General features: G+C 43.9%; 2 protein-coding genes across 4 annotated transcripts in view; one reads left to right on the forward strand and one right to left on the reverse strand.

The window, feature by feature from the left end:
* The window catches only part of Amdhd1 (amidohydrolase domain containing 1), a 35,186-nt gene extending 17,572 nt beyond the window's left edge, over window positions 1-17,614 (reverse strand). The window contains exons 1-2 of the mRNA XM_055627963.1: window positions 17,165-17,614; window positions 317-476 (exon numbers count right to left, since the gene is read on the reverse strand). The gene's annotated coding sequence lies outside the window, so the exon portion shown is untranslated. The remainder of the gene's footprint in view (window positions 1-316; window positions 477-17,164) is intronic.
* Window positions 12,564-24,511, forward strand: part of Ccdc38 (coiled-coil domain containing 38) — a 31,862-nt gene continuing 19,914 nt past the window's right edge. The window contains exons 1-4 of one of the 3 annotated variants that reach the window (XM_055627960.1): window positions 12,564-13,855; window positions 20,766-20,929; window positions 21,043-21,123; window positions 23,845-23,996. In XM_055627960.1, coding sequence (XP_055483935.1) covers window positions 13,766-13,855; window positions 20,766-20,929; window positions 21,043-21,123; window positions 23,845-23,996 — 487 coding nt within the window. In that variant the 5' untranslated portion in view covers window positions 12,564-13,765. Of the gene's footprint in view, window positions 13,856-18,401; window positions 18,477-20,765; window positions 20,930-21,042; window positions 21,124-23,844; window positions 23,997-24,511 lie in introns of those variants that run through there. The other 2 variants (XM_055627962.1, XM_055627961.1) reach the window with 2 other exon arrangements.

Genomic DNA, 24,511 nt, shown 5'->3' on the forward strand with positions numbered 1-24,511 from the left:
AATAGAAATACAGTCACTTATGCATAGAGAATTCTTGAACTTTCATAGTACAAAATTTCCGCTAACCTGCTACTCTTGGCATGCAAAGGCACACTGGCAGACTTAGTTACAGGTATGAAGGATGGATTTAAATTGGGGTTCAACAGAAGTGTCTTGCTCCTATTTCTGTTACTTCTCCTCTGACCAGACCCCAGGGAATCTATTTTAAAATTCCCCAAGGCATCATTTTCCTAGCCTTATATAGGCACACTTGTTTCTATTTTGTGGGTTTGTTTGACCTTCAGATGAAATATGAGTCACTTGGACCAATACTCACCTATACTTGGGTAGCAAGCATCCCCATTGTTATTAGTTTATTTTAATGCTGTTTTCCTTGACGGTCAGTTCGATTAAGGATTAGACTTCAGGCTATAGTGCCAGTTCCTCCCCTGGCTTCACAGAATGCTTCAGGTACTCTGCATATGGTTTGTACATTCCTGGGAAGCATAAAAGGAAGTTATTCTCCTTTTTCATGGGTATTTGTGTTAGTGGGTGGCTTGAATGCATCTGATTGACCATTCAAGGAGGCATTACCCTAAGAGGCACCTGCAAACAGAGGGTCTGTAGACACAAGAAGCTTAAGGACCAAAAACCTGAGCTTTAGAGAGGCTCGGCTGCCCGTATGGCTCTCCCGAAGGAGCCAAGGTCCGTTTACAGCACCCACATTAGGCTGCTTGCCTGAAACTCAGCTCCAGGGGATCTGACAGCCTCTCCAGATCTTCAGTCATGTGTACACACACACACCATTTAAAACTATCTCCAAACACTTGGCTCTCTGCAGCACCCTCATAGTGCTGGCATTACAAAGCTGCTCTAACATTACCAGACTCTTATGAGGACCCCCTTCCACTAGCCTTCCTTCCACCAGACCCTTGACCTTTAGAGTTTTTCCCCAATTCTGTGGCTTTTTTTTTCCTATTCAATTTGCCAAAGGGGCTATCAGAAATGTCAACAGAAAAGTCCACCTTTTCTGTGACAAGCCTGACGCCAGCAGGGCAAAAGAGGTCAAGTTGACATGCATTTCCTCAACCTTCGGCTCTGCTTCTGACCTAATTAAAAGAGGCATGCCAGAGAGTAGGCCAAGGACCCAAGGGTTCCTGGCTTCTTGGTAAACAACAAAATGCTGGCTCAGATAGATCCACACCGTTCAAGGCCACAGTTCACAGCTTTTCCTCCTAGTATTTGTACAAGGTGGGTGGGGAAGAGGTGAGGAGAATACTGGAAAGTCATTGGGTCAGAGAGAGTTGGTCTGATCTTTACATGGATGTGGGAGATGCCACACACACACACACACACACACACACACACACATGAATAAATAATTTCAGTTAGTGAATTTTCACTGGGTTGTAGGTACAGGGTTATTGAAAGCTGAATGGAAATTGCTTCCAGTGTCTGGTAATATATGCTATAGCTAATGGTATTAATGGCATATAAATGCCATTAATTAATTTTAATGGTATTTTAAATTAGTCTAGAGCTCTATGATTGGACCTTTTAAAACCCCCAATTTGCTTCCAAGAGTCTTCCAACCAGGCTTCCATATTGTCATTTAGGGTGTTTTACAAAGGCCTGTGGTCCATACTCTTTAAACGTCATAAGACAGGGTAGACCATTGTTTATGTTGGAGGACAGGTAAGCCATCATTTCCCACTCACCTTCCATGAGCAGTCACTTTGCAAGAGTTATTGTTCCTCTGAAAGTTGAAGCAAACCTGGGAAGGAACGCATCATGATCCACCCTCCTGGAAGAGACTGCGGAGTAGTCTCATCCTTAGGCTTAAGGGGAAGCCCTGATAGGAGTCAGTTCAGGAGTCAGGGCTCCCTGTCCCCCAGAGCCAGTCTCCCTCAGGGCCATTCTGATGTCCTTGTGAGGCTGTTCATCCAAGGATTCAACTTGGAGGCTGCATAGAATTGTGTGTCTGAGGAATGGGAGGGTTGACTGAATCAGCCAGCACAGTGTTTGTTTGGAAGAAGAGTACCTCACATTCCTGTGTTCCCTTGGGAGGTCTGATGAATGTACCATGTTCCAATCAGAAGCTCTGCACTTTCCAGCAACATATACACCATCCCCTGCACCCTATACAGTCTTTTCTGTCTCTGGTGAGGACAACTCCTGTTCTTGGCCTCAGTGCTTTATTTGACACGCTGCATTTATACTGTCAATGAGCCAGGTAGACTCTTATAAGAGACATCTAATATTCTCCTGCCTCTACTGCTATCCCAAGGGACCTTATTGTCTTCCTTTTCCCAATGACTGCAGCCTCGTAACAGTTCTCTGTCTGATTTCAGTCCCACTCTTTGGTTCCTCCTCAGCTCAGTTGTCAGGGTGAGTCACTGGCCGATTCTCCATTTCAAGAGGTATAGACATAAGGTTATTGTGTAATTTAAATGCTAATTTCTGTACCCCTCCACCCCTGTATCTGGTTGCAGTCCTGGTTCTGAGAATCTACTGTCTCAGTGTTGTGTAGACACTGCTCTCCAATTGTCCCCTGATATGCCAATAAAGCAGTTTACAGTCAATCAATGAGCAGAGGAGAGAACAGGGCTGTCCTTCCTGCCAGGCAAGGGGAGGAGGAGTTAGAGGAAGAAGAAGGGGATTCAGCCACGGGAGAATGCGGCTGGATGAAAGTGCAAGGACCTTTGGGATGTACATTGAGAGGAAACCAAATTAACTTAGAGGTTTAAGAACAGAGCAACTGCGCAGTTACTGCGTTGTGACGTTTATTATTAAACAAATATAAAAGAGTCTCAATTATTTGCTTGATAGCTGGGTTAAGAGAGAAACAGTAACAAACACAGTTTTATCAAAAATAATCCTAACAATGAGGTAAATGACTTCCAACCCCTCACAACCTACAACTTGATGTCTCTCTGGCTTCATCTCTCCATGTTTCCTTTGTACCCAAGTCTCGCTGACCTCCTTACACACACCCCAAACACATCTGGTATCTTCTTATGGCAATATTATCCAACTGTTCATGTGTACGTGGGCACTCTGCTACCATGGGCTGGAAATGTTAATTTGCAAACTCCACGAGGAGACCACCATTCCTATTCCTTTTCAAAGGTGGGGATGTTGAAGAATATAAGGAGACTCCATGGTCATAGTCACTTCACCTGTACAACACTCCACAGTGGTAAGCTGTGGGTGCTTCTGACCTCTTGGTGATTTTCAGCCCCTAGAAACTGGTTCTCAAACTTCCTAATGCTCTGACCCTTTAATATAGTGCCTCATGTCATAATAACCTTCAAGTGTAATTTTTTTCTGTTGCTACTATATAGCTGATTCATACTGTTATGAATCATAATGTAAATATCTGTGTTTTCTGATGATCTTTAGGAGACCCCTGTAAAAAAGACAGGAGACCCCCCCCCACCAAAGGGGTTGTGACCGACAGGTTGAGAGCCACTGTGCTAGATGTTGGATATGAACTGAAGACATAACTTTTGCTAGGTCACTGTAGTGTTTTCTTACACTCAGGACATTGCCCAACTGCCTTTTCCTGAGTGGAGCTAGCTGACTCTCTTCTGCCTCCCTTTGTTCTTCCTCAGACCTCACTAGTCATTCGGGAGATAAATGCAAAGGACAGATAGGCATATCAGGACTTCCAGAGACTGCAGCATCAGTTTGTCATCAGTTTTCTTGCGTTAATGTGGAAAATTTTAAAACTTTAATTAGCATGTTATTGTGTTGGGAACAAAGCCCTGGGACCCTTCCTAAGGGCCTGACCGGGCGGGACATTATTTACTTTCAGGGCTGAGTTGTTTTCTCTAAAGTTTTGGTTTCGTTTTTTATTTTTGTATGTATGTCTTTATTTTGGCAATTCTTTAAGTTTTAAAGCTGAGGTTAAGTACCCGACTGTGCAGCCTCACCCCGAGGCTGGCCGTAAAGAAAGGAGAGTGTGGCAAGCCCATCCCTGTGAGTGCTCCCTTGCCAGCTTTAGGAAATCTAGACTTCACACCCAATTTTCTCTACCCACAGCATTCCTACCCTTTGGAAATATATTAATTGATTGACTGACTGACTAATTGATTGATATTGATTTTGCATGTGTATATGTGTTGAGGTCAGAGGGCCACTGTGAGACTCAGCCTTCTCTAGTTCCTGAGATTCCAACTCTGGCCGTCAGGCTTACCAGAAAGCACCATAACTTCTGAGTCATTTCATCAGCACCCCCCCTTAACTCACAGGCAATGGACACCAGGCAAAGACTGGCCCCAGCCTTACCTAAAGATCATATCGGCAGTTCAGAGTACGGTACGCCACAGCTACACAGCCACCTCTGAGTTACTAAGTAGTGATTTAAGGATGTATTTTATTTTTCAGGCTGGAGACATGACTCAGCCATTAAAGACCAAATGTCAAGAGATTTTTTTGTTTTTGTTTTTAAGTGTGTGTGTGTGTGTCTGGGTGGGCACTCCTGTGAGTGAAGGTGCCTACAGAGGCCAGAAGAGAGGGCCAGAGCCCCACCCCCGCCCCGGAGCTGGAGTGACAGGCAGTTGTGAGCTACCCAACATGGATGCTGGGACCCGTGTTCAGGTCCTCTAGAAGAGTGGGTTCAAGCTCTGAGTGGATGAGTTGTCTCCAGCCTCTCCAAACAGACTGTTTACGATCTTATTACGGGGATATGTTTCATACTGAGCATATTCACTTGTGTCTACAGGATTTTTAAAAGATGTGTTTCTTTTTCTTTGGACAGGACCACAGGACAAAATAGCATCCCAGTATATGCAGAAACCATTGGGTGCTAAAGGTAAAAAAGCCATCAGTTAACATATTCTTCCTGTGTGCTTGATATGATTGTGCTGTGGCTGGGGGTAAGGGAGAAAGCTACATGCCAGCATAAAATGAAAATAACTCGTAAAGCCAGCTGAGAAGTTTTGGCTTGCTGGAGTGCGTTAACTTGTCACTGTTTGCTGGATCGCTTCAGCATCTGATGGCTAAAACAGTTAACCCAGTTACTGTCATGATAAAGGACAGAAGGAGCTGTGCTCTGTGAAAATGTGCCATTTTTCCTCCTCCAACTCCTCCCCTTATCCTCCTGGATTCCCCATAAGATGGGGAATTCCAGTGGCCTGACACAAGGAAGCTCTTGGTTTTCAGTTCCAAATCTGACAAAGATTTAACACCTAAGATGGGTCATGTGCACTCTCTAGGCATGCTCTTTGTTGGAACTGATTAGATTTTATGAAGCTGATTACACACAGCAGATGTGGAAAACAGGCTCAATGTGACAAAGGCTCTGTTTCCTCAGGGATTGAGAAGTTCGAAGAAGGGACGGAGAGAGGGAGCAAGGACCAGTGGAAAGGAAGGAACATGGGTACGTCAGGGAAATATCCCAGAAGCAATCCGTTTTGAAATTCTGTTGTCTTTCCCTTCAGAGTATTCCAAGAGCCCAGCCTCTTCTCAGTCAGACTCCCACTATGGTTTCAGTTCCTACCTCTCTACCTCCTAGCTGCTTTTCATTCACCTGCTAACTGACCTGCCTCATACTGCCCCTGCCTGGCCCCCTCTCCCTTTCCTGCCTCAGGGAGGGCCTTTGCGCTTTCTGTCACCACAGAACTGCTCTTCCACAGATCCGTCAAGTCATCAGTGGATCCATCCCTCCACTCAAGGCTGCTCACCCCAAACCTTGTCACTTGTATTACAAAATTGTTCACTTGTTCTGTTTATTTTCATTATCGGTTACCGCTCCCCCACATCTACCACTTCAGTTCAGTGTAAGGGCAGAGTCCCTGTTTTGTTTCCTAATGTGCACTGCCTGGTGTATAGCCGAGGCCTTTCATGGGTATTTGTTGAATGAATAAATTAGAACCAGGCAAACCACACCCAGCAAAATGTAGACTTTAAGACGTGATTAAGTTAAGGACCTTGACAAGGGACGAGTATTTTAAATTATCTAATGGGCCTGGGATAATCCAAAAGTCGGCACAAGAGGGAAGCAGGCATGTCTTAGAGAGGGAAAGCAGTGCTCAGAAACAGAGGATGGGCCCATTCCAAAATGGACAGAGGGGTTGCAAGCCAGGGCTTGGAGGCGTGCCCTAACAATGGAAGAAATAGTTTCTACCTAGAGCCTCCAGAGAAACACATCCCTCTTTAGCCCATTGTTAGAAGACTCATTTCAGGCTCCTGACCTCTAGAATTTCAAGCCAGTGGCTTTGTGGTGCTGTCCCAGACTCCACAGGAACACTAACGGTGAAGCACTGAAGGCTGCTTGTGGGCTATGACACGTATCTTCAGAGCAGAGCCTAGAGGAGATATGGCTGAGCTAGGAGTAGCCTGTGCTTAGCTAGTGACTCATGCCAAAGTGGCAAGTTGTAGATCTTGGTTCACCTCAATTTGTAGCCTGTGGAAGGATCAGGCGGGAGGTTAAGGGTGACTTTTAATATACACTGTGGGTATAATGTGTTATTTAGGGGTGCAATATTAATATTGCCTCCCCCAAAGATCAGTCTACCCGGAACCTCAAAATAGGAACATATTTCCAAAAAAGGTCTTCTCAGAAATAATTTAAGGATCATGAATTTATGATCCATCAAATACAACTAGTGACCATTGTGGTGGTGCACTCCTTTAATCCTTGAATTTGGGAGGCAGAGGCAGGCAGATCTCTGAGTTCAAGACTAGGTTGGTCTACATGGTGAGTTCTAGGACATCCAAGGGCTACATAGTGTGACTTTGTCTCAAAAAATCAAAATGATCCCACCCAAGATGCAACTAGTGTCCTTATAGGAGACTAGAGGGGAAGAGAGGGCAGATGGGATATATCCAGCCTACTTCCCTCTGAGAATATCAGCAGCCACATTGGAGATCTAGGATCCATCCTTGTTCTGTGGTAAGGAACACAGGATGGGCTCAGGCAAGGTCATGGTTTTAGGTCCGGAAAACAGAACCACGAGGATGGCAATGCACTTCGAGGAAAGGGCTCATGCAATTATGGAGACCACCAGAAAGTTGGAATCTCAGAAAAGCTGGTGTAAGAGTCTAGCGCAGTGCAAAGGCCTGAGCCTAGGAGAGCTGACAGGGTAGTCCCAGTCTGTTGAGCATCAGTGGAGATATGAGGCAAACTGTCCCAGCTCAAACAGGAAAGCACGTGTGTGTGTGTGTGTGTGTGTGTGTGTGTGTAAGTGAGACACACACACACACACACAGAGAGAGAGAGAGAGAGAGAGAGAGAGAGAGAGAGAGGGTGGTTATTTCTCCCACCTCAGTCCTTTGTCCTACTCACGTCCTCCGTGGTTTGTTTGATGCCAACGCATATAGGAAGGGCCAACTTTCTTTACTGACTCTACCAATTAGAATGCTAAACTCACCTGGAAGAACCCTCACAAACACACCCAAAATAACATCTAATCCGGGCACACCATAGCCCAGTCAAGTTAGCACACGAAGTTAACTACTGTGGCTGCTCAGCCCTGCACCACTGTCTTCTCTCTCTGTGGGGCCCTAACTTGTTGGCCATGTTTTCCCACACTGCTGCTCTCCTTGGGCCCCAGCCTCTGCCACTTAGCTGTCTCTTCAACATGTATTATGAAACCAGCAATAGCATCTGCTTTCTTGATATCTTTGCGTCCCACAGAACCCCCAAAGAATCAACCACACTTCCCCTGCTTTTACTGGATGGTGGCCCTCCCTGGCTGACACCCCTTTTCATGGACCAGCCATATTGCACTCAGTCTTCCACGTATCACTTACCTATTGCATATGGCAACTCTGTGCTGAGCTTTCTAAAGAGCTGGCAGGTGTGAGCCAAAGTGGCCAACACCATATTACATGCCCGGGGTAGTGGGTGGGACCAGGGTCATCTCGATATCACTATATCTCCAAGAGTGATCCCATTGATCTACCAAAGACTCCTTAGCTATGGCTTGAGTCTCCTGAGACACTGATCTCTGAACTTGTGCCATACACAGTAGGCACAAAAGATATGGCTCTTACCCTGGGGAGCCAGGAACTATATTTCCAGTTTTAACTGGAGGGCAAGATCCATCTGCACCCCACCTTCTCAGAGACCCTGCATCCCATTTCTCTACTCCAACTGGCCAATAATACTGGCCAATAAAGTAACTGACAATTCACTCCTTAACCTTCCCCCACTCTCTTTTTTGTTTTCTTTCTCTCCTTTCAGATGGCGAAAGCAAAATGGAAAGACCCTACAAGATCTTTTTCAAAGATCTCTTCCTTTTCAAAGAAAATGAAGTTGCTGCAAAGAAAAATGTAAGGTTTTTAAGATCAGAGTCCCAAGAAGGTTAGAGCCCTGTGCCTTTAGCCATAGTTCTCACCAGGATTTTTTTTTTTTTTTTTTTAATGGGTTAGGACATGATGACAGGTATGGATACACCTTGTCCTGTGCTTGGGACCATTCTGGGGAGAGACAGCATGCAGAGGACAGGGGTGAGCAGGGACCTTCAGAGGTCGCCACCTAGTGGGGGAAGGCAGTTATGCCATTACCAACTAGTGCAAGAGGCATGGTTCAGCCCGTTGAGTGTGTCTGACACCCATGGTTTTCATTATTACTACGTTTCTGAAATCGGGTCCAGCTTGCATAGGTGGCTGAACACAAAATAAAAGTACATCTTACCACAGGTAGCAACTTGGGACTGACAGGTCATGGAGTCAGAGCTGTGTAATGGAGACAGAGAAGTCCGTTCTGCTGATGGGAAAAATGGGAAGGAGAGACAGAGTTCACTCTGGTGACAGGCATTGAGTCCTTAAGAATTGTTATTAGAATGTGTCAAAGCTGTTATGTATTTTTGGGAGAGAGGAGAAGAAAGAAGGAGGGTGGTTTAGAGGCCAAGATGATTATTTTTAAAGTAATTTGGAATAAAGAATCAGCAGTGGGCCTGAGATTCAGTTTTTCTTTCCAAAGGCAACTGATTAAAGGATGCTCCTAGGCCTAAGTATAATGAATAAAATAGCTAGAAACATTGCACTATGTTCATCTGGGGTGAATTTTTCTATGGCCGTTGTGTTCCTTTGTTAAGATTAATACATGATTAAATTGAGAGAAGTTGAAAGAAATCCAAAGTCTGGGTTTTCACTACCTTCTGTGGAAGTCCGTTTTCCCCCTTAAGTTTTCATTTCCAGTAAGCTAAATCCTTTGGCATTTCCATGTTTTCCCTGCATTTAATATAGATAGACATTACCCTGTGTCTGTTTCTGAGATACTTTATTAAAGGCCCAACCTTTAAAATATGTTCTTCCTTGTCTCCACATGAGAAGGAAAAGGATGCTGGGCACATTTCTTCCAGGGTGAGCTCCAGAGCTGCTTAAGGTCAAAGATCTTTGCTATTTACATATGAACACTACTATAGCAGTGTATTACTGTGGTGTGTTAAAATTCCTTTGTAATGCTTCTGTACTTTGGATAGGAAAGACTCATGAACCGCAGCATGAAAATCTACCAGAAGACAACATTTTCGTCCCGAATGAAGAGCCGATCACACCTCAGCCAGCTGGCTTTCTATGCTGAAGCAGGTGGCGGCTCCTACGAAAATCTGGGGCTAGATCCCACTCTTATTCTCAGACTGACAGAAGGTAAGTCAATGTTACTGTTACTCTTTTTAAAAATAATTTATTTATTTTTATTATCTACATTGGTGCTTTGCCTGCAAGTTTGAGTCAGATCCCCTAGAACAGGAGTTACAGACAGTTGTGAGCTGTCATGTGGGTGCTGGGAATTGAACCTGGGTCCTCTGGGAGAGCAGCCAGTGCTCTTAACTTCTGAGCCATCTCTCCAGCCCCTGCTCTCAATCTTGAAATGTTGTTTTGGATATTTGCTCTTCATCACAGGCTTGGGAGATTTTCTGGTGGTAAAAGAGACAGAGTCAATTCTACTGTTGCAAGATAAAGATAAGCCCAGAGACCATAGCACAAATACTCTTTTTACTTTTTGGTTTTGGTTTTTTGAGACAGGGTTTTTCTATGTAGCCCTGGCTGTCCCAGAACTCACTCTGTAGACCAGGCTGGCCTTGAACTCAAAGCGATCCTCCTGCCTCTGCTTCCCAGAGTGCTGGGATCACAGATATGTGCCACCACTGCCTGGCTCAATACAGATATTCTTAAAGCCAAAAGGGGAGTCTTAGGTGCTGGCCAGTGGATACATGTGGCGCTTGCTTGAATAGTGCAGCTCCAAGCCTCAGCACCATTTGTTTTCTATACAAAAACAAAAGCAAAATCACAACCACAAGAGCAACAAAACAAGACAAAAACAAAAACAAAAACAAAAACCACACACACACACACCCTAGTTGCCACACTTCAGTTAGCAAGAAGCAGAACTACAGAAGCCGAAAAGCAAGGTTAGTACTCTTAGAGACTTTATTTGTAGACTTTTCTAGAACTATGGACTAGGTCTTTGTTCCCATTTTGGCAGGTGTTGGGTCTAGCTGCTGGGTTTTAAGGTCAGAATGATACCTCTAACATGGTGTCATTCATGCTAAGTTCTGTGGCCTGTTAGAATATGGCAGGTAAGATCATTGCAATAGGCTTGAGAGCAAGAAGAAAGCAGCTCAAATAAGAATACACTTTACCAATAAGATCGTTACTTCTTCCGCTTTCAGGAAAGAAGGAAGTCAGTGCCAAAATAATAGTGTTGACGTTGGCAAAGGCGAGTAATAGGAAAGCAATAGCCCTAACCATCTCTACTATTTGGGGTGTGGACATATAGACACTTCCAAAGGATGGAGGAGCTTTGCTGATCCAAACCATATGACTCAGACATAGAGCATCAGGCAGTTAATGAAGTGAAGTAAACTTGCCTGGCATTGCAAAATCAGTCCTGGTTTAATGACCTGGTTATCAGAAACATCATAAGCATCACAGGTCAAGAAGCACCTACAAATGAAAGGACTTTGCAGCTAATAAGGCCAGAGTGGCTAATGAGAAAAGGGTCTTTGGGTTCACTGACTCCTGTAGAGAGGCAAGCCCTGAGGCTGGGGAAATGGCTTAGCAGTCAAGAGCGCTTAGCTACTCCAGCAGAACATTGGGGTTCCATTCCCAGCATTCGTATAGTGGCTCGACACCAGTTGTAACCTCAGTCTGAAGGGCTGTTACGCCTCTTCTGGAAAAAGAGGGGCTGTCTAGATAGCTCAGCAGGACCCACGATTTGTTCCTAGCACCCACATGGAGGCTCACAGCTACCTGTAAATCCAGTTCCAAAGGATCGGGTGCTATCTAGACAGCCCCTCTTTTTCCTTAAGACTTATTCACTTATTTTTATGTGTTGAATACTTTTGTCTGTATTAATGTACATGGTCCAAATGCTTGCCTGATGCCTGAGGAGGCCAGAAGAGGCACTCTGGCCTTATTAGCTGCAAAGTCCTTTCATTTGTAGGTGAAGACTGTTCTCCCACCCTCAGCTCCTGGCTGTTGACATGATCTGGTCATGAGACAGGCATAGAGCTATGTGGCTTCCAAGAAGCTTCAAGAGCGCTTAGCCACCTCCCCCCCCCCCCATTACAATGCCATAGACAGGGACTGCTCCTACAAAAGAGAGCCAAAGGGGGAAGCAACAAGCCTCATCAATGACTGAGAATTAAACCTCTGGGTTGCTTAGAGATCTGGGCAACATTTTAAGACAACTAGGAAAATGCAGCCCAGGCCAGACATGAGATGGTGTTAAGGGATTGTTGGTTTGTTGGGAGTGAGAACGGTAGGAACACTGTTTTCTCAACTGTCTGGTAAAGTTACACGCTGAAGCACTTAGAGATGAACTGCTCCACGGTGTTTTATTTTTCTCCAAAATATTCTAGTGGGGGAAAAGTTAAGGTGAGACATCAACAGGCAAGACCTATAAAATGTCAACAATGTTAGAGTAGATGAACTTTGGGCTGCACTCTTATGAATTGTAGTGATTTCCAGTGTGCACAATTTTCAAAGTACTAAGAAAATAGCTGTTTCTAAGTGATAATTACTTGGGTGTGTTGTATTTAATCTGCAACAAAGTGCTGTTAGGATGTTTTTGCCTCCTCTTTGCAGACAAAAATGGTTAAGTGTCATTGAGTCATCCCAGATCTCTAAGCAAATGCAGAATTCAAGTCAAGGCCGACCTGACTCTGTGGTTGCCTCCCAATGAATATGTGTTAATGGTTATAGTAATCACTGCTGCTTCTGTGGTTGATCATAAAATGAAATGATTCATCCCAAGTGTATTGTTTAAAGAAAAGCAGCTAATAATTATTGAGAAACTACTGAGGGCCTCATTTTCTTCTTCCGACACCGTTGTGAAATAGAAGGTTGTTCATACACAGGCTACAGTGTGCTTTCACAATAAGCCACATTGAAATTCCAGTGGCTTCCAACCCAGAGGTTTAATTCTCAGTCATTGATGAGGCTTGTTGCTTCCCCCTCTGGCTCTCTTTTGTAGGCGCAGTCCCTGTCTATGGCATTGCAGTGGGGGGAGGTGGCTAAGGGCTCTTGAAGCTTCTTGGAAACCACATAGCTCCATGCCTGTCTCATGACCAGATCATGTCAACAGCCTGAGGAGCTGAGGGTGGGAGAACAGTCTTCACGGAGGACACTGAGGCACGGAGAGGGTGAGAGCTTCCTCATCTCTCCCAGGTAGTTACAGGTGGAAGCCCAGTGCCTTTTGGAAGACATGAGCCTCCCAGTACAGCACAGGCCCACTGCTTGTTTAGGAGTATTATTTCTATTTACCTGGTTAGTGAGAAACTTTATACCACAGTCTGTTGGTCTCACACAAAACTAATGTGGAAATGTACCATTTTCCAAACAGAAGAAAACTTGAATGTTTTTGGAATTCCTATTTAGTTTTCTGCAGGGTAAAACTGATTGTCATCCTTTTCACCCTAGTTACAGTTCTAGCTTGCAGCCGCTAAAGACATCTGGTCCTAAGACTCCAGTCTTGCATCTGAACATTACAGTTCAGGGCAGTGTACAAACACAAACGGGACCCTGTATCACACAAACTTCCCTCAAAATCTCAGGGACCATTGCAGAAAGTGTAGCAAAAATACTGAGAGCCAGAGGTCAGAGAGGACCAAAACTAAACAGTGTCCTTTAGATAGGACAGGGTCACTGCACTCATGACCTCACAGCATCTGTGATCACTTTCGCAAGACCTGACCAACATCAAGCCAGTCAACATTCCAGCATGGAGGTGGGAGGGTCTCTTAAGGCAACTATCCACAGTTGAGAGCTTCGAGGTGGGTTTTCTGTAAGTCTAGGCTAGGTCACCTGGGCTTCCGCAAAGAGCCCCACACCCGTGAGGGCGTGGGCAGCACAGACTGGACTGTGAGTTAGTTTTGAAAGAGGACACAAAGCTGGGATGGGTGGAGAGGAGGGGGATGGGTCTGGGAGAAGCTTTAAAAAAAAAAAAGCTTTAGAGCGGTGTGGCCAGCTTTGGGGCAGCAGTGGCTTGGGAGGGAGTTGGGGGTGGGTGGGGGCAGTGAGCATCAGCTCTGCCACTTAGAGCTGTGAGATCTTGGGCAAGAAGTCTGACATCCCTAAACCTCAGGACACAAAGTGGATGAGATAATAATAAATTTTTCATGATCCATTAATATGTTTAAAATATATAATAAGCTTTCCAAACTATTGGAAGACACAAGTAAGAGACAGCTACCACCGTGGCCGTTCTTGAATGTCAGGGAGACTTTGCGGAAGGCAAAGCTCTTTTGCTAATGCTGGTTACACAGTGTATGTGGTAACTTGGCCCAGCTCTGTTCTACGAAGGATCTCTGAAAGCTAGCAAATTAAACATATGTCTATTTCAATTATCTCTCCAGGTTCGGACAGAAGGAGGACTGCCTATCAGTTTATTAATGACCAGAGAGACAGATTTCTTCTTGAGGTATTTAAAGTAACTTCTTTCTCCAGTTAGCCAGGAGGTTCTTGCCTTAGCGTCATAGTTTCCCATTGCATGCTCCAAATCTACTCACTGCACAGAGTGGCTCGTTCCTGTGTTTATTGGCTTGAACAATATTTATTGAGTACTTACTATGTGCCAAAACACTACAAAATTCCCTCCCTCTGGAGAACTTACAATCAAGAAATCTATACCTGTAGCCCAAGAAGTAGTCTGTTTTAGTTTTTGTTTTTGTTTTTAGAGGATGTTGGGCCCCCAGATATCTCTCTCCCCTAATTCTGTCCCTCACAGCCTCAATAGCCCTGGAGAAGCCTAGTTAGATTTAGGTTTTCCCGACATTCTAGTTGACTGTGGTAGGGATTAGAACATTCTGAAGTCTTCCAGCTCTCTCTATACCTGCCTAGACCCAAGAGAAATGGCTTGTTAAAAGGAAAGGAGATATTAAAGCCAGCCAGAAAAGCCCCGTGAGGCAGGGTTCAGACACACTCCAGAACAAAGCTCCTGAGGCTCCCTCCCCAGGGAGTCAGAGTGTGGCAGCTTCCTGTGTCTGTAACAATAAATGCACAATACAGCCAACCAGGGAAGGGTTAAAATAATAGACAGTTTTACGCTATTGTCCGTAACCTTGAACTAGAACCCAGGCTATATGACACACAGTATTTATTATCCTTGTGTGCATATTCATTTACCACAGACAGGGCAGAGACTGTGAACCCAACAGCAGGAGAATAGTTACAAAAAGACTCAATCAGCTCTTGTTTACACCTCTGTTGTCAAGCCCTGATTATTTAAAGATAGTCTCTTTCTTTTAAGGTCTTGGGTGCTAATGAGTATACATGAAATTGTTATTTGATCTTTCCTAATTCATAGCACACACTTTTGATTACAAGCCAAGGTTAATGCCTCCCTCTGAGGCCAGCTTCGATCAAGAGGAAAGAGCTCATGTAAACTACATCATGCAGTTGTAGATAGAACCCCATGCCTTCACTAGCTAATATTGGTTCCTGAATGTGATTTTGGCCTTTATCATGAAGCCGGGGCTAGGAGAACATGGTTCTTGGCAGATTCTCTGGGGTTTGAATGCATTTGGAGTAGATGTGCCTCGTCCTCTGCTCTGGTATTTTTCCAATTCCCCCAAGCAGGTTGATAACATGCCCCAAGTGATATGTAATGAAGTCAACTTATCACTAAAAGTGTAGCTGACCTTGCCCAAACAATGTCTGGCTCTGGCCTTGTCTTCTAGAAGATGACCTATGTCATACCTCAGAAAGATGTCTTTAAGACGAGGCTGGCCACACCAGCCAGTCTTAGGATGGCCACGTCAGATGTTTAGGGCCATACTGAGAGGGTCTGGGAACTGAAGACAGGTGAGTCACTTAAACGTGGCAGCGGAATGAAGCTTCATTGGGAACTCTGGCTGGTGAAGCTTAGTTGACTTCCTGGTTGGCTGTACTGTGTGTTTATTGTGACACATGCCCAGATGGAATAACAAGCTGACTCCCTCTAAACAAGTCGTTCTTAACCTGTGGGTCATGACCACTTTGAGGTCGAAGATCATATATTTACATGATGATTCATAACAATAGCAATTACAGTTATGAAGTAGCAACAAAAATTTCATATGCTGTGAGAAATTGTGTGAAAGGGTCACAGCATTAGGAAGGCTGAGAACCACTGTCCTCAACGCCACCTCATGGGGCTCTTCCTCCAGCTGATTTTAATGTTTCCCTTCCTTGTAATAAACTTTATCCATGAGCTTTTGTGAGACCCAGGAACCTGAAGCTATTTGAGGGACTCCTTAAATTTGCCAATGGTGTCAGCAGTGAGGGCAGGCTTGGGATGAGTCCCTCAAATTATGCAGCTTGATTAGCTTAATAATTTCCAAAAGTGAATTGGTCTCAGCACGTTACTTTGCTTCTTTCGCCCCCTTTGTCTCTGCTTCTGCTCCTATTCCTTTTTAAAAATTTTATTTGTGAGGCGTGAAATTCTCATTTTAAAATGGTAATGTCATGTGAATTTAATACTGTGCACAATTCTATGCCAATAATTTGGCATGGATGGAACAGATTTCTGGAAAGTTAAAAACTATCACGAAGAAAATCTACCAAGAAGAAAACAGATAAGTAGCTCTCCATATAACTATAAAAATTGAGCTTGTAGGCAAAAGAAAGAAAAATCTGCATTCACTGGTTAATTTTTTGTTTGGTTAGGTTTTGTTTTTGTTTTTTTGAGACAGGGTTTCTCTGTGTAGCCTTGGCTGTCCTAGACTCACTTTGTAGACCAGGCTGGCCTCAAACTCACAGTGATCCACCTGCCTCTGACTTCTGGAGTGCTGGGATTAAAGGTGTGCACCACCACAGCTGGCTCACTGGCTAATTTTAAGACATTAATTCATAGACATGTTAAGAGGAAACCATTCTAATTTTGCAAACACCGTTAAATAAAATCGAGTAAAAAGCAGGAACACTTCCCAACACTCACCAAGGACGTTGTCCTGGTCTCTGAACAGCATACAGGCTTTAGAAGAAAAGAAAGTATCATGATATGGCTTAATGGCTTAGAGCACGTGGCTCCAAGCCTGTTGATCTGAGCTCAAGATCTGAGACAAACATGGTGGAAGAAGAGAATGACTTCTACAAGTTGTCCTCTGACCTTCTCATGTTCCTGCCCAACTGGTGAGAGTTCAGAGAGGCACTGCATTAATGAACTAGTTAACAAAATAGAATACATTTTTAGGGAAGAAGAAAGCTAGAGGCAAGCATTACAAACAAATTTCAGCAAATCAAATACAACAATACACAAAAAGGATAATCAATTATGGCTAATTGGGGCTTATTCTAAGTATGCAAAAGCAGCTTAGCATTTGAAAATGGATAAGTACAATACACACCAACAGATTAGAAATGAAAAGCCGTATAATCATCTCAGCCACTGTAGAAAGAGCATTTGTCTATATCCAAAACTTGTTCTTTTCAATAACAATATTTTTATCCCTTGGGAATTTCATACAATGTATTTTTGATAAGTTCACACACACCCCAAATCATCCCAGATCAACCTTTGTCTTCTTACCCTTCCCACTTTCTTTTTTATTTACTACTAATGTATTATTTGTTTAAATACATTTTTAAACTTTTATTGATTTTTTTTTGGAATTTAACATTATGCACCCCAATCCCACTCATCTCCCCATCGTTTTGTATCCATCCTCCATTCTTGCAACCCCTCCCTACAAAGGAAAATAAAAAATAATAACGAAAAAATTTTTAAAGCAAACCAAACCAAAAATCTCACCGTGGAAGCTGCAGGGTGTCCCACAGTCTACCCTTTTGTCCATACATCTTTTCTTGCAAATGTTCATTGCAATGAGTCATTGGTCTGGTTCGGGGCCTTTAGCTTCTGTTACACTCTCTATACTGGATCCTCACCGGGACTCGCCTCACCCAGACTCGGCTCAGATATCCTGTTGCCCTGGGTCATGGAGATCCTGCAGCTGTGGGTCTGGAGAACCTGCTCCTTTACATGCTCCAGCAGTTCACAGATGTGGTAGCTGTTGGGGTGGGCCAACTCTAAGCCCTGGATCTGGGCCTGGGTGGTAGTGGGATTGGCCAGCCCACCAGCTCTCTTGAACCCACCACCAGGGTGAGCTTTCCAGCACTGACCTGGCCAGCTCACCCAATGCCTCAGCCAGCAAGGGGTGGAACCAGTGAGGAGCAGGGCCAGCTCTGCTCAGCCCTTGGACATCAACATGGTCCCACTGACATAGACATGGCCCTCATTGGCGACATGGGCCTGGACTTTGCCCAGGCCTCTGGTGGCAGGGCAGGCTACTCTTGTGTCTCCAGTTCTACCTCTCTTTATAGTGTTCAAACCATTAGCTTTTCTTTCTCTCCCATCTCTTTACCATGTACTGGCACATCATAGTGGTTCCCTCTTGGGTGGGCCCCATGGTGGGCAGGCCTCTGGGTATCTTCCACCAGAAGGCCTCTCTCCCACCTGCTTTCATGTTCTCTCTCTCTCTCTTTCTCTCACTGAGTCCAATTTATGTTACCCACCTACTTTTGGATGTGGGACCTGCCTTAGCCACATCTCTGACTCTTAACAATTTTTTGAATGCTCTTATCCACAATGATCCCTGAGTCTCAGGGGAATCAATGTGATACAGATGTTCCACTTAGGGCTGAGCATTCCACAGTCTCTTATTCTCAGCTAGCTGACCAGTTGTGGGTCTCCATGTTCATCATCATCTATGGCAAGAAGAAGCCCCTCTGGCGGCAATGGAGCTAACGGCAATATGCCATTAGGAGTTGTTCCAGACGCAAGCTGGAGTCATCACAGTAGAGGGAGTCTCGGTTGAGAAAATGACTCTATAAGATCTAGCTGTAGGCAAGCCTGTGGGCATCTTCTTAATTAGCGATTGATGGAGGAGGGCGCAGCCGGTCGTGGGTGGGCGGGACTACCCTTGGGCTGGTAGTCCTGGGTTTTTATAAAAAAGCAGGCTGAGCAAGCCAGCAAGCAGCGCTGCATCAGCTCCATGGCTCCTGCATCAGCTCCTGCCTCCAGGTTCCTAACCTGCTTGAGTTCCTGTCTTCCCTGCTCTTGAACTGTGAGTGGAATAAACTCTTTCCTCTTCAAGTTGCTTTTTGTCATGGTGTTTCATCACAGCAATGACTGAAACTGGTGTCGTTTTAATACTATGCCCCCTAGCAGAATAACAGTAGTAGGTTCTCCCCTAAGGCCTATCCAGCCCCAAGTTCTTGACCCCCATAACAGGAGTAAGTATAGGTTCTATCCCATGGAGCAGGCCTTAGGTTCAATCAGAAAGTGGTTGGTTATTCAAATTATATTCATGGCACTACTGCACCATTGAGCATATCTGGCCAGGCCAGTCCTTATTGTAGCTCCTAGAGTCCACAGCTGGGTGAGAGAGATGATTACCTCTCTCTGCCAGTGGGGTCATAACACTTTCCAGCTCTATGAGAGTTGTCCAGCCAGGATGAAGCTTCCAGGTCAGTATCACCTTGATTTCTTCACGTTCTATGACTCAGCGTGTGGTGTCTTTGGTAATACATTGTCTCAGTTACGTGATAAAATTCCATGACCAAAGGAAAGGGTTTATTTCTTTTACACTTCCAGGTAACAGTACATCACTAAGTGCGGAGAAATTAGGTTGAGAACTCAAGCAGGGCAGGAATCTAGAGGCAAGAACTGAAGTAGAAGCCATGGAGGAGGGCTGCTTCCTGGCTTGCTCCCCATGGTTAGCTCAGCATGTTTTCTCATAAACCTAGGGCCACCTACCAGGGGTGATACCACCCACAGTCAACTGGGTCCTCCCACATCAATTATTAATCAAGACTATGTCTCACAGTCTTGCCCATAAGCCAATCTTATGGAGTTGAGTTGAGATCCCTCTCTGATGACTCTAGCTTGTTCCAAGTTGACAAAAAACTAGCCACCATGGAGTCTTATGGTCAAGTTCTAGAGGGTAGCCAAGAGCAATGGCAATAGCCTATAGTGTTTGAGGGTCAGTGGAATTCCTGGCACTGGGCTTTTATTTTCTGGCATGGGGTATCTAGTTGGAGCATTAACACTAAAGGCCTTTAGAGGAAGTCATATAGAACCCTGATACTGTAGAAGCTTCCCACAACCACAACACACACACACACACACACACACACACACACACACACACACACACGCACACACGCAGACACACACAAACGGGAGAGAGAAAAACAAATCCATGTGGTCTCATATCTCACATGCTATAAAACTAGATAGTCGTCAAAATCACACTTGGGTATCTGATCAGATCTTTCTAGGTTTAGATAAATAACCCACACCTTCCACCCAGCTTGGAGAAATCCATCATTGCAACTGATTTCTCCTATCAGAGGAGAAGATTGGATGTCTGGTCACTACAGACAGCCTGGTTTCCTTGTGTCCAGAAAACTGGAATACATCCTTGGTAACAGATGGACCCTTGGAAGAGCATCTGTTTTTTGATTGAGCAGCCATTTTAGGTGAAAATGGTGTCTCTTAATAAAAGCTAGTGAGAAGGCTTCATCTGGCTGCCCCTAAAGCAATCTCATGAGATAAAGACCCAGCTCTGTGAAAGCTATTACTTCTGACACAATCGATCTCTTGCTTGCAGGACTCACTAACCTCTGTTGAGACCTGCTTTAGCTGTTAGCATATCTGTAGCCCCTCTGTTGAGACCTGTCTTAGCTTTCAGCATAACTGTAGCCCCTCTGTTTAGACTTGTTTTAGATGTTAGCATAACTATAGTTATTTTGCTAAGCCCCTAGTGTGGAATTCAATACTTGCTGCTTCAATTCAATACTTGCTGCTTACAATAGAATAATAATGGGAAATGAATATCTATGTTCTGCTTGAGTTAATGATGAGTGTATGTTCTGCTCAAGTTAAAGATAGATGTTCTTTTGGAGTTAAACCACAATACCCTGCTATGCTCCCTTCTCATGGGAAAGGTAGGGAACTGAAAAGTCACCAAATCCCCCAACAGAGGGGACTGGAAAGCTTCCAAGTTCCCCTGCCTTATATACCCCAGCCAATCAGCTTACAATGTTTTGTCTAGCTACCTAGGCACAACGTACCTGGAATAGAATTGATTCTTCTTGCTTGGTTATGGTTTTATTCCTTTAAAAAGACACTCTGAGAATGGCTCAGGGTCATAGTCTTGGTTTCTAAATCCAGACTGTGTCCCTGACTGGTCAGACTTTGCTAAGCATTCAATAAACATTCATCGATCTGGCGTGAGTGGTCAGTGTGCAGCTATTCCAGAGCCCCAACACCCTCTATGGAGATTATGTTGAAGCATGCCAGTAATGTGTGACAGAATGTTCTTAACACTCTTTGTTTCCTGTGTCCCCAGTATGCAGTGACAACCAAGAAAAACACAATTCAAAGGTTTGAAAGGCTCATAGCCATGAAAGAAAGGCAACTCAGAAAAGCTGAGAGAAAGCTGCAAGATGACGCAATGTCCTTTGAAGAGTTCCTTAGAGAAAATGATCAGAGATCTGTAGATGCTCTTAAAATGTTAGTGTCTCCATTCTGGCCACAACTTTCCCCCAAGTCTTTGCTTGTTTGTTTTAGTTTCTTGGGAGGGAAAAACAAACAAACAAATTAATAGATCTGTGTTCCTTTCTTAGGGCAGCACAAGAAACATTAAACAAACTTCAAATGACAACGGAGCTCAAGAAAGCAAGCATGGAAGCGCAAGCAATAAAAAGGTGAGGGCGTGTTATCTATCCTCAGTCAATTCCCACATCCAATTAGAACCTCTTATGCCCAGCACAGCCAAGTGGAAATAACTTCAGCAGCTGGCACCTTAGTATGAAAGATTTTAAAATGAGAAACATCAAGGACTGTACTTGCCTAGATATCAGAACATAAGCCTCCCTGGAAGCCTCTGATGTTTGGATGCAGAAGCAGAGGAGTTAATTGAAAAGAAGCAATAGGATGTCGGGAATCAATACGTTTGTTTGTTTGTTTGTTTGTTTGTTTGTTTTCCTACATGCCTCCTTTTTATTCATTACATGATAACCTTGCATGAAAGCATCTCAAATGGGATGCATTTGATGAGTGCTTTACAATCATCGTTGGCAGATCTTGTATTCAAAATCCTTAGTAGAATCTCACTTTGCTGTTAAAATTAAGATCTATACCAAGAAAATCTACAGGAATGGGAATGGGGCTCATTCTTACATCACCAACCACCCCTCTCCAAACCTATGTGTTCCTTTTGTGCTCAAGGAAACTCAGCTGAACAATTTTTAATGTATAAAAAGGCTCTTGAAACCGCTGTGGGGCACCAAGTTCATAATCTAAAATATGAGTTTCAGACAGATCCTTGCTATAGTCACCTCTTCTATTTAAGAAGTCTAAGGTTGGAGATGCTTTAAGATCGAGAACTTCCTCCCTCGCTTCTCCCTGTAATGAAATTCTTGGCTACATCCCCCAATTTTTTTTTTTTAACTTTTAATTTCTAGATAGTGCTTGCTATCTTTTTCAGGCTGGTCTTCAGCTCACTCTAACTCAGACCTTAAACATCTTGTCTCAGCTTCCCAACCCGCTGAGGTTACAGGTGTGTGCAGCCAGGACCATTTAGAGTGGTGGTGCTCAACCTTCCTCATGCTTCGGCCCTAAACCACAAACCCCAAACCACAAAATTATTTTATTGCTACTTCACAACTACAATTTGGTTACTTTTATGACTGGTAATGCAAACATCAGATATGCAGGTATCTGGAGGGGGTCATGGCCCATAGGTTGAGAACCACTGATTTAGATGCTCCTATTTTTTTAGAGACTTGTGGAAACAGAGCAGAGGCCATGGTGCTTGTATTAATTACTGTGTTCTGCATAGTATCCATTTGGTGACACCTCCACACTATCTTGCCAGGGACCTTGCCCGTTACTTATAGGTCTCACCATTCTGGAAGAGCGAATGAGATAACGGAGCACATGCTTGTGAAGAGCCAGTGAAGGGGAACCTTTTCCTTTTGTGGTAATACGGCTCGAGAATGGAGAGTGTTTGAGAAGGAGAAACAGCTTTCTCTAGAAACCTTTCTACTAAAACCATGCAGTTGTTTGCCTTGAGGTCTTTGGGACACATCTGGGAGGTGGAATGAGGGTCTTCTACCGTCTCCCAACTTGTGAACACACAGAACAGAACTGTGTATTGTCCCTAGGAGACCATTCCTATTGGGCTGAAGGAAGGCTCTGGCAGATGAAAGACTGAGGCCAAGCATATTAGATGACCTAACAGGGATAAGGGTACTAACGAGGTTCTGAATGGGGAGGACTGGCTTGGGCCTTCCTGCTCTGTTTTCAACTTTGCCAACTGGTTTGTTAGAAAATGATAGGGATGAACCAATACAAAGCTGGGGAAAGCATTCAGCTTAAGTCTCTAGACATTGTTGGTGAGGACACAGGCATTTGTCTGAGGTCTGCCTAGATGGATGCAAGTCATTTGTTTCTTCTTCCAAAAGAGGAGACTAAGAACATCCGCTCTTTTAAGATATATTTTAAGTTATGTGTTTGTGGATATGTGTGCTGGTGCACAGGTCTCCTGGGGTTAGAGGCATTGGGTTCACCTGACACAGGAACTAGGAATTAAAATTGGGTCCTTTGCAAGAACAGTACATATCCCTACTCTCTGGACCATCTCTCTATCCCTAAGGATACCTATTTTTAAATGTTGTACAGAGTGTGCAGTTATGTATGCTGCTCACACATGCCAGGACTTAGTGGAATAGTAGCTCTCTTTCTTCCCCTCACACTCCTACCGTCTTTTTCACCTTCTGATTTCTCCATTCGCCTAAAGCTTGATAGAATAGAATCTTTCTGACAGAAATCAGCCAGCAGGGTAAGTCTGTCATCAGTCCATGCTTTATATGTATGTCACTGGGCCTATGGGAAGGGGGGGGGGAGGTCTTCTATAACCTGTGTTTTTTCACCCACACCCTGTCCCCAGAAATAATGGCAGTGAAACCTTATATTTATGAATATATGCCTAGGCCATAAGCTTTGGCTCATTCCCCAACTTGCTCATAACTAATGTCCTGATTATTTTATTCTGCTATGTAGTTGGTTACCTCTGCTCAGGTTTCATGCATCTGTCCTCCTCAGTGTCCCAGGCAAATCCCCAATTACATCACTCTATCAAAGCATTCACTCTCTTTACCAGAACTCCTCCCTCCTATTTCCTGCCTCAGGTATAGGTCAATCAGCTGTTTATTGACAAGTGAAGAATACAAGCACAAGGCAAGAGATTCTCCCTACAGGCCTGTTGTATTCAAATACCAGCTTCTGGGTTTCTTTCTCATATCTTTCAGAGGTGTATAGTTTGTGGCTGTGTTTGCAAGTTTTGTTAAATGTGCTGTTGTACAAACAAGGGGTGGAGAGAATCCTTTTATGGCTGTTTAACCACATCCTTATTTCTTTTGAAGTGAAATAACAAAAACAGAGTTCCTCCTCAAGGAGTACATGAGATATGGATTTTTCCTGATGAAGTTATCTCCGAAACATTGGCAATTGCAGCAATCACAAAAAAGAGCCCAGGAATCAAAAAGTACCCCCGTTCTCCCTAGAATCTTAGGAAGTAAGTCATGGCTTATGTAATTCCAGCTAAGCGAATACCCTTGATTCTAGGGTGTTGTGCTCAAAGTTTCTTATTTATTTCAATAGTCAGAATTTTTAAAAATTGTATGTGCATCAGTGTTTTGCCTGTATGTCTGTGTAAGGGTATCAGATCTTCTGGAACTGTGACAGACAATTGTGAGCTGCCAGGTGGGTGCTGGGAATTGAACCCAGGTCCTCTGGAAGAGCAGCCGTGCTCTCAACCACTGAGCCATCTCTCCAGCCCTCTTCCTATCTTTGTTATTGTATATTATTAATTTGGAAAGTAAGGTTAGTTTCAGATATAAAGCAACAAAAATAAACTCACGGACAAATAGAAAATACATTATTTATAGATGATATAATGGTATCTCAAAACTATTTGGTATTCTTAAAGGTCTTTATAGTAGAATCAATGCATACAAAGTCAATTATACTTATATACTAATTTAATAAGCTAAACTTATTTGTTGGGAACTGTACAGATACTTTGAAGCC

Source organism: Psammomys obesus, unplaced genomic scaffold, assembly GCF_907164565.1.
Source record: "Psammomys obesus unplaced genomic scaffold, mPsaObe1.curated_primary_1811, whole genome shotgun sequence".
In the NCBI taxonomy this organism is placed as follows: Eukaryota; Metazoa; Chordata; class Mammalia; order Rodentia; family Muridae; genus Psammomys; species Psammomys obesus.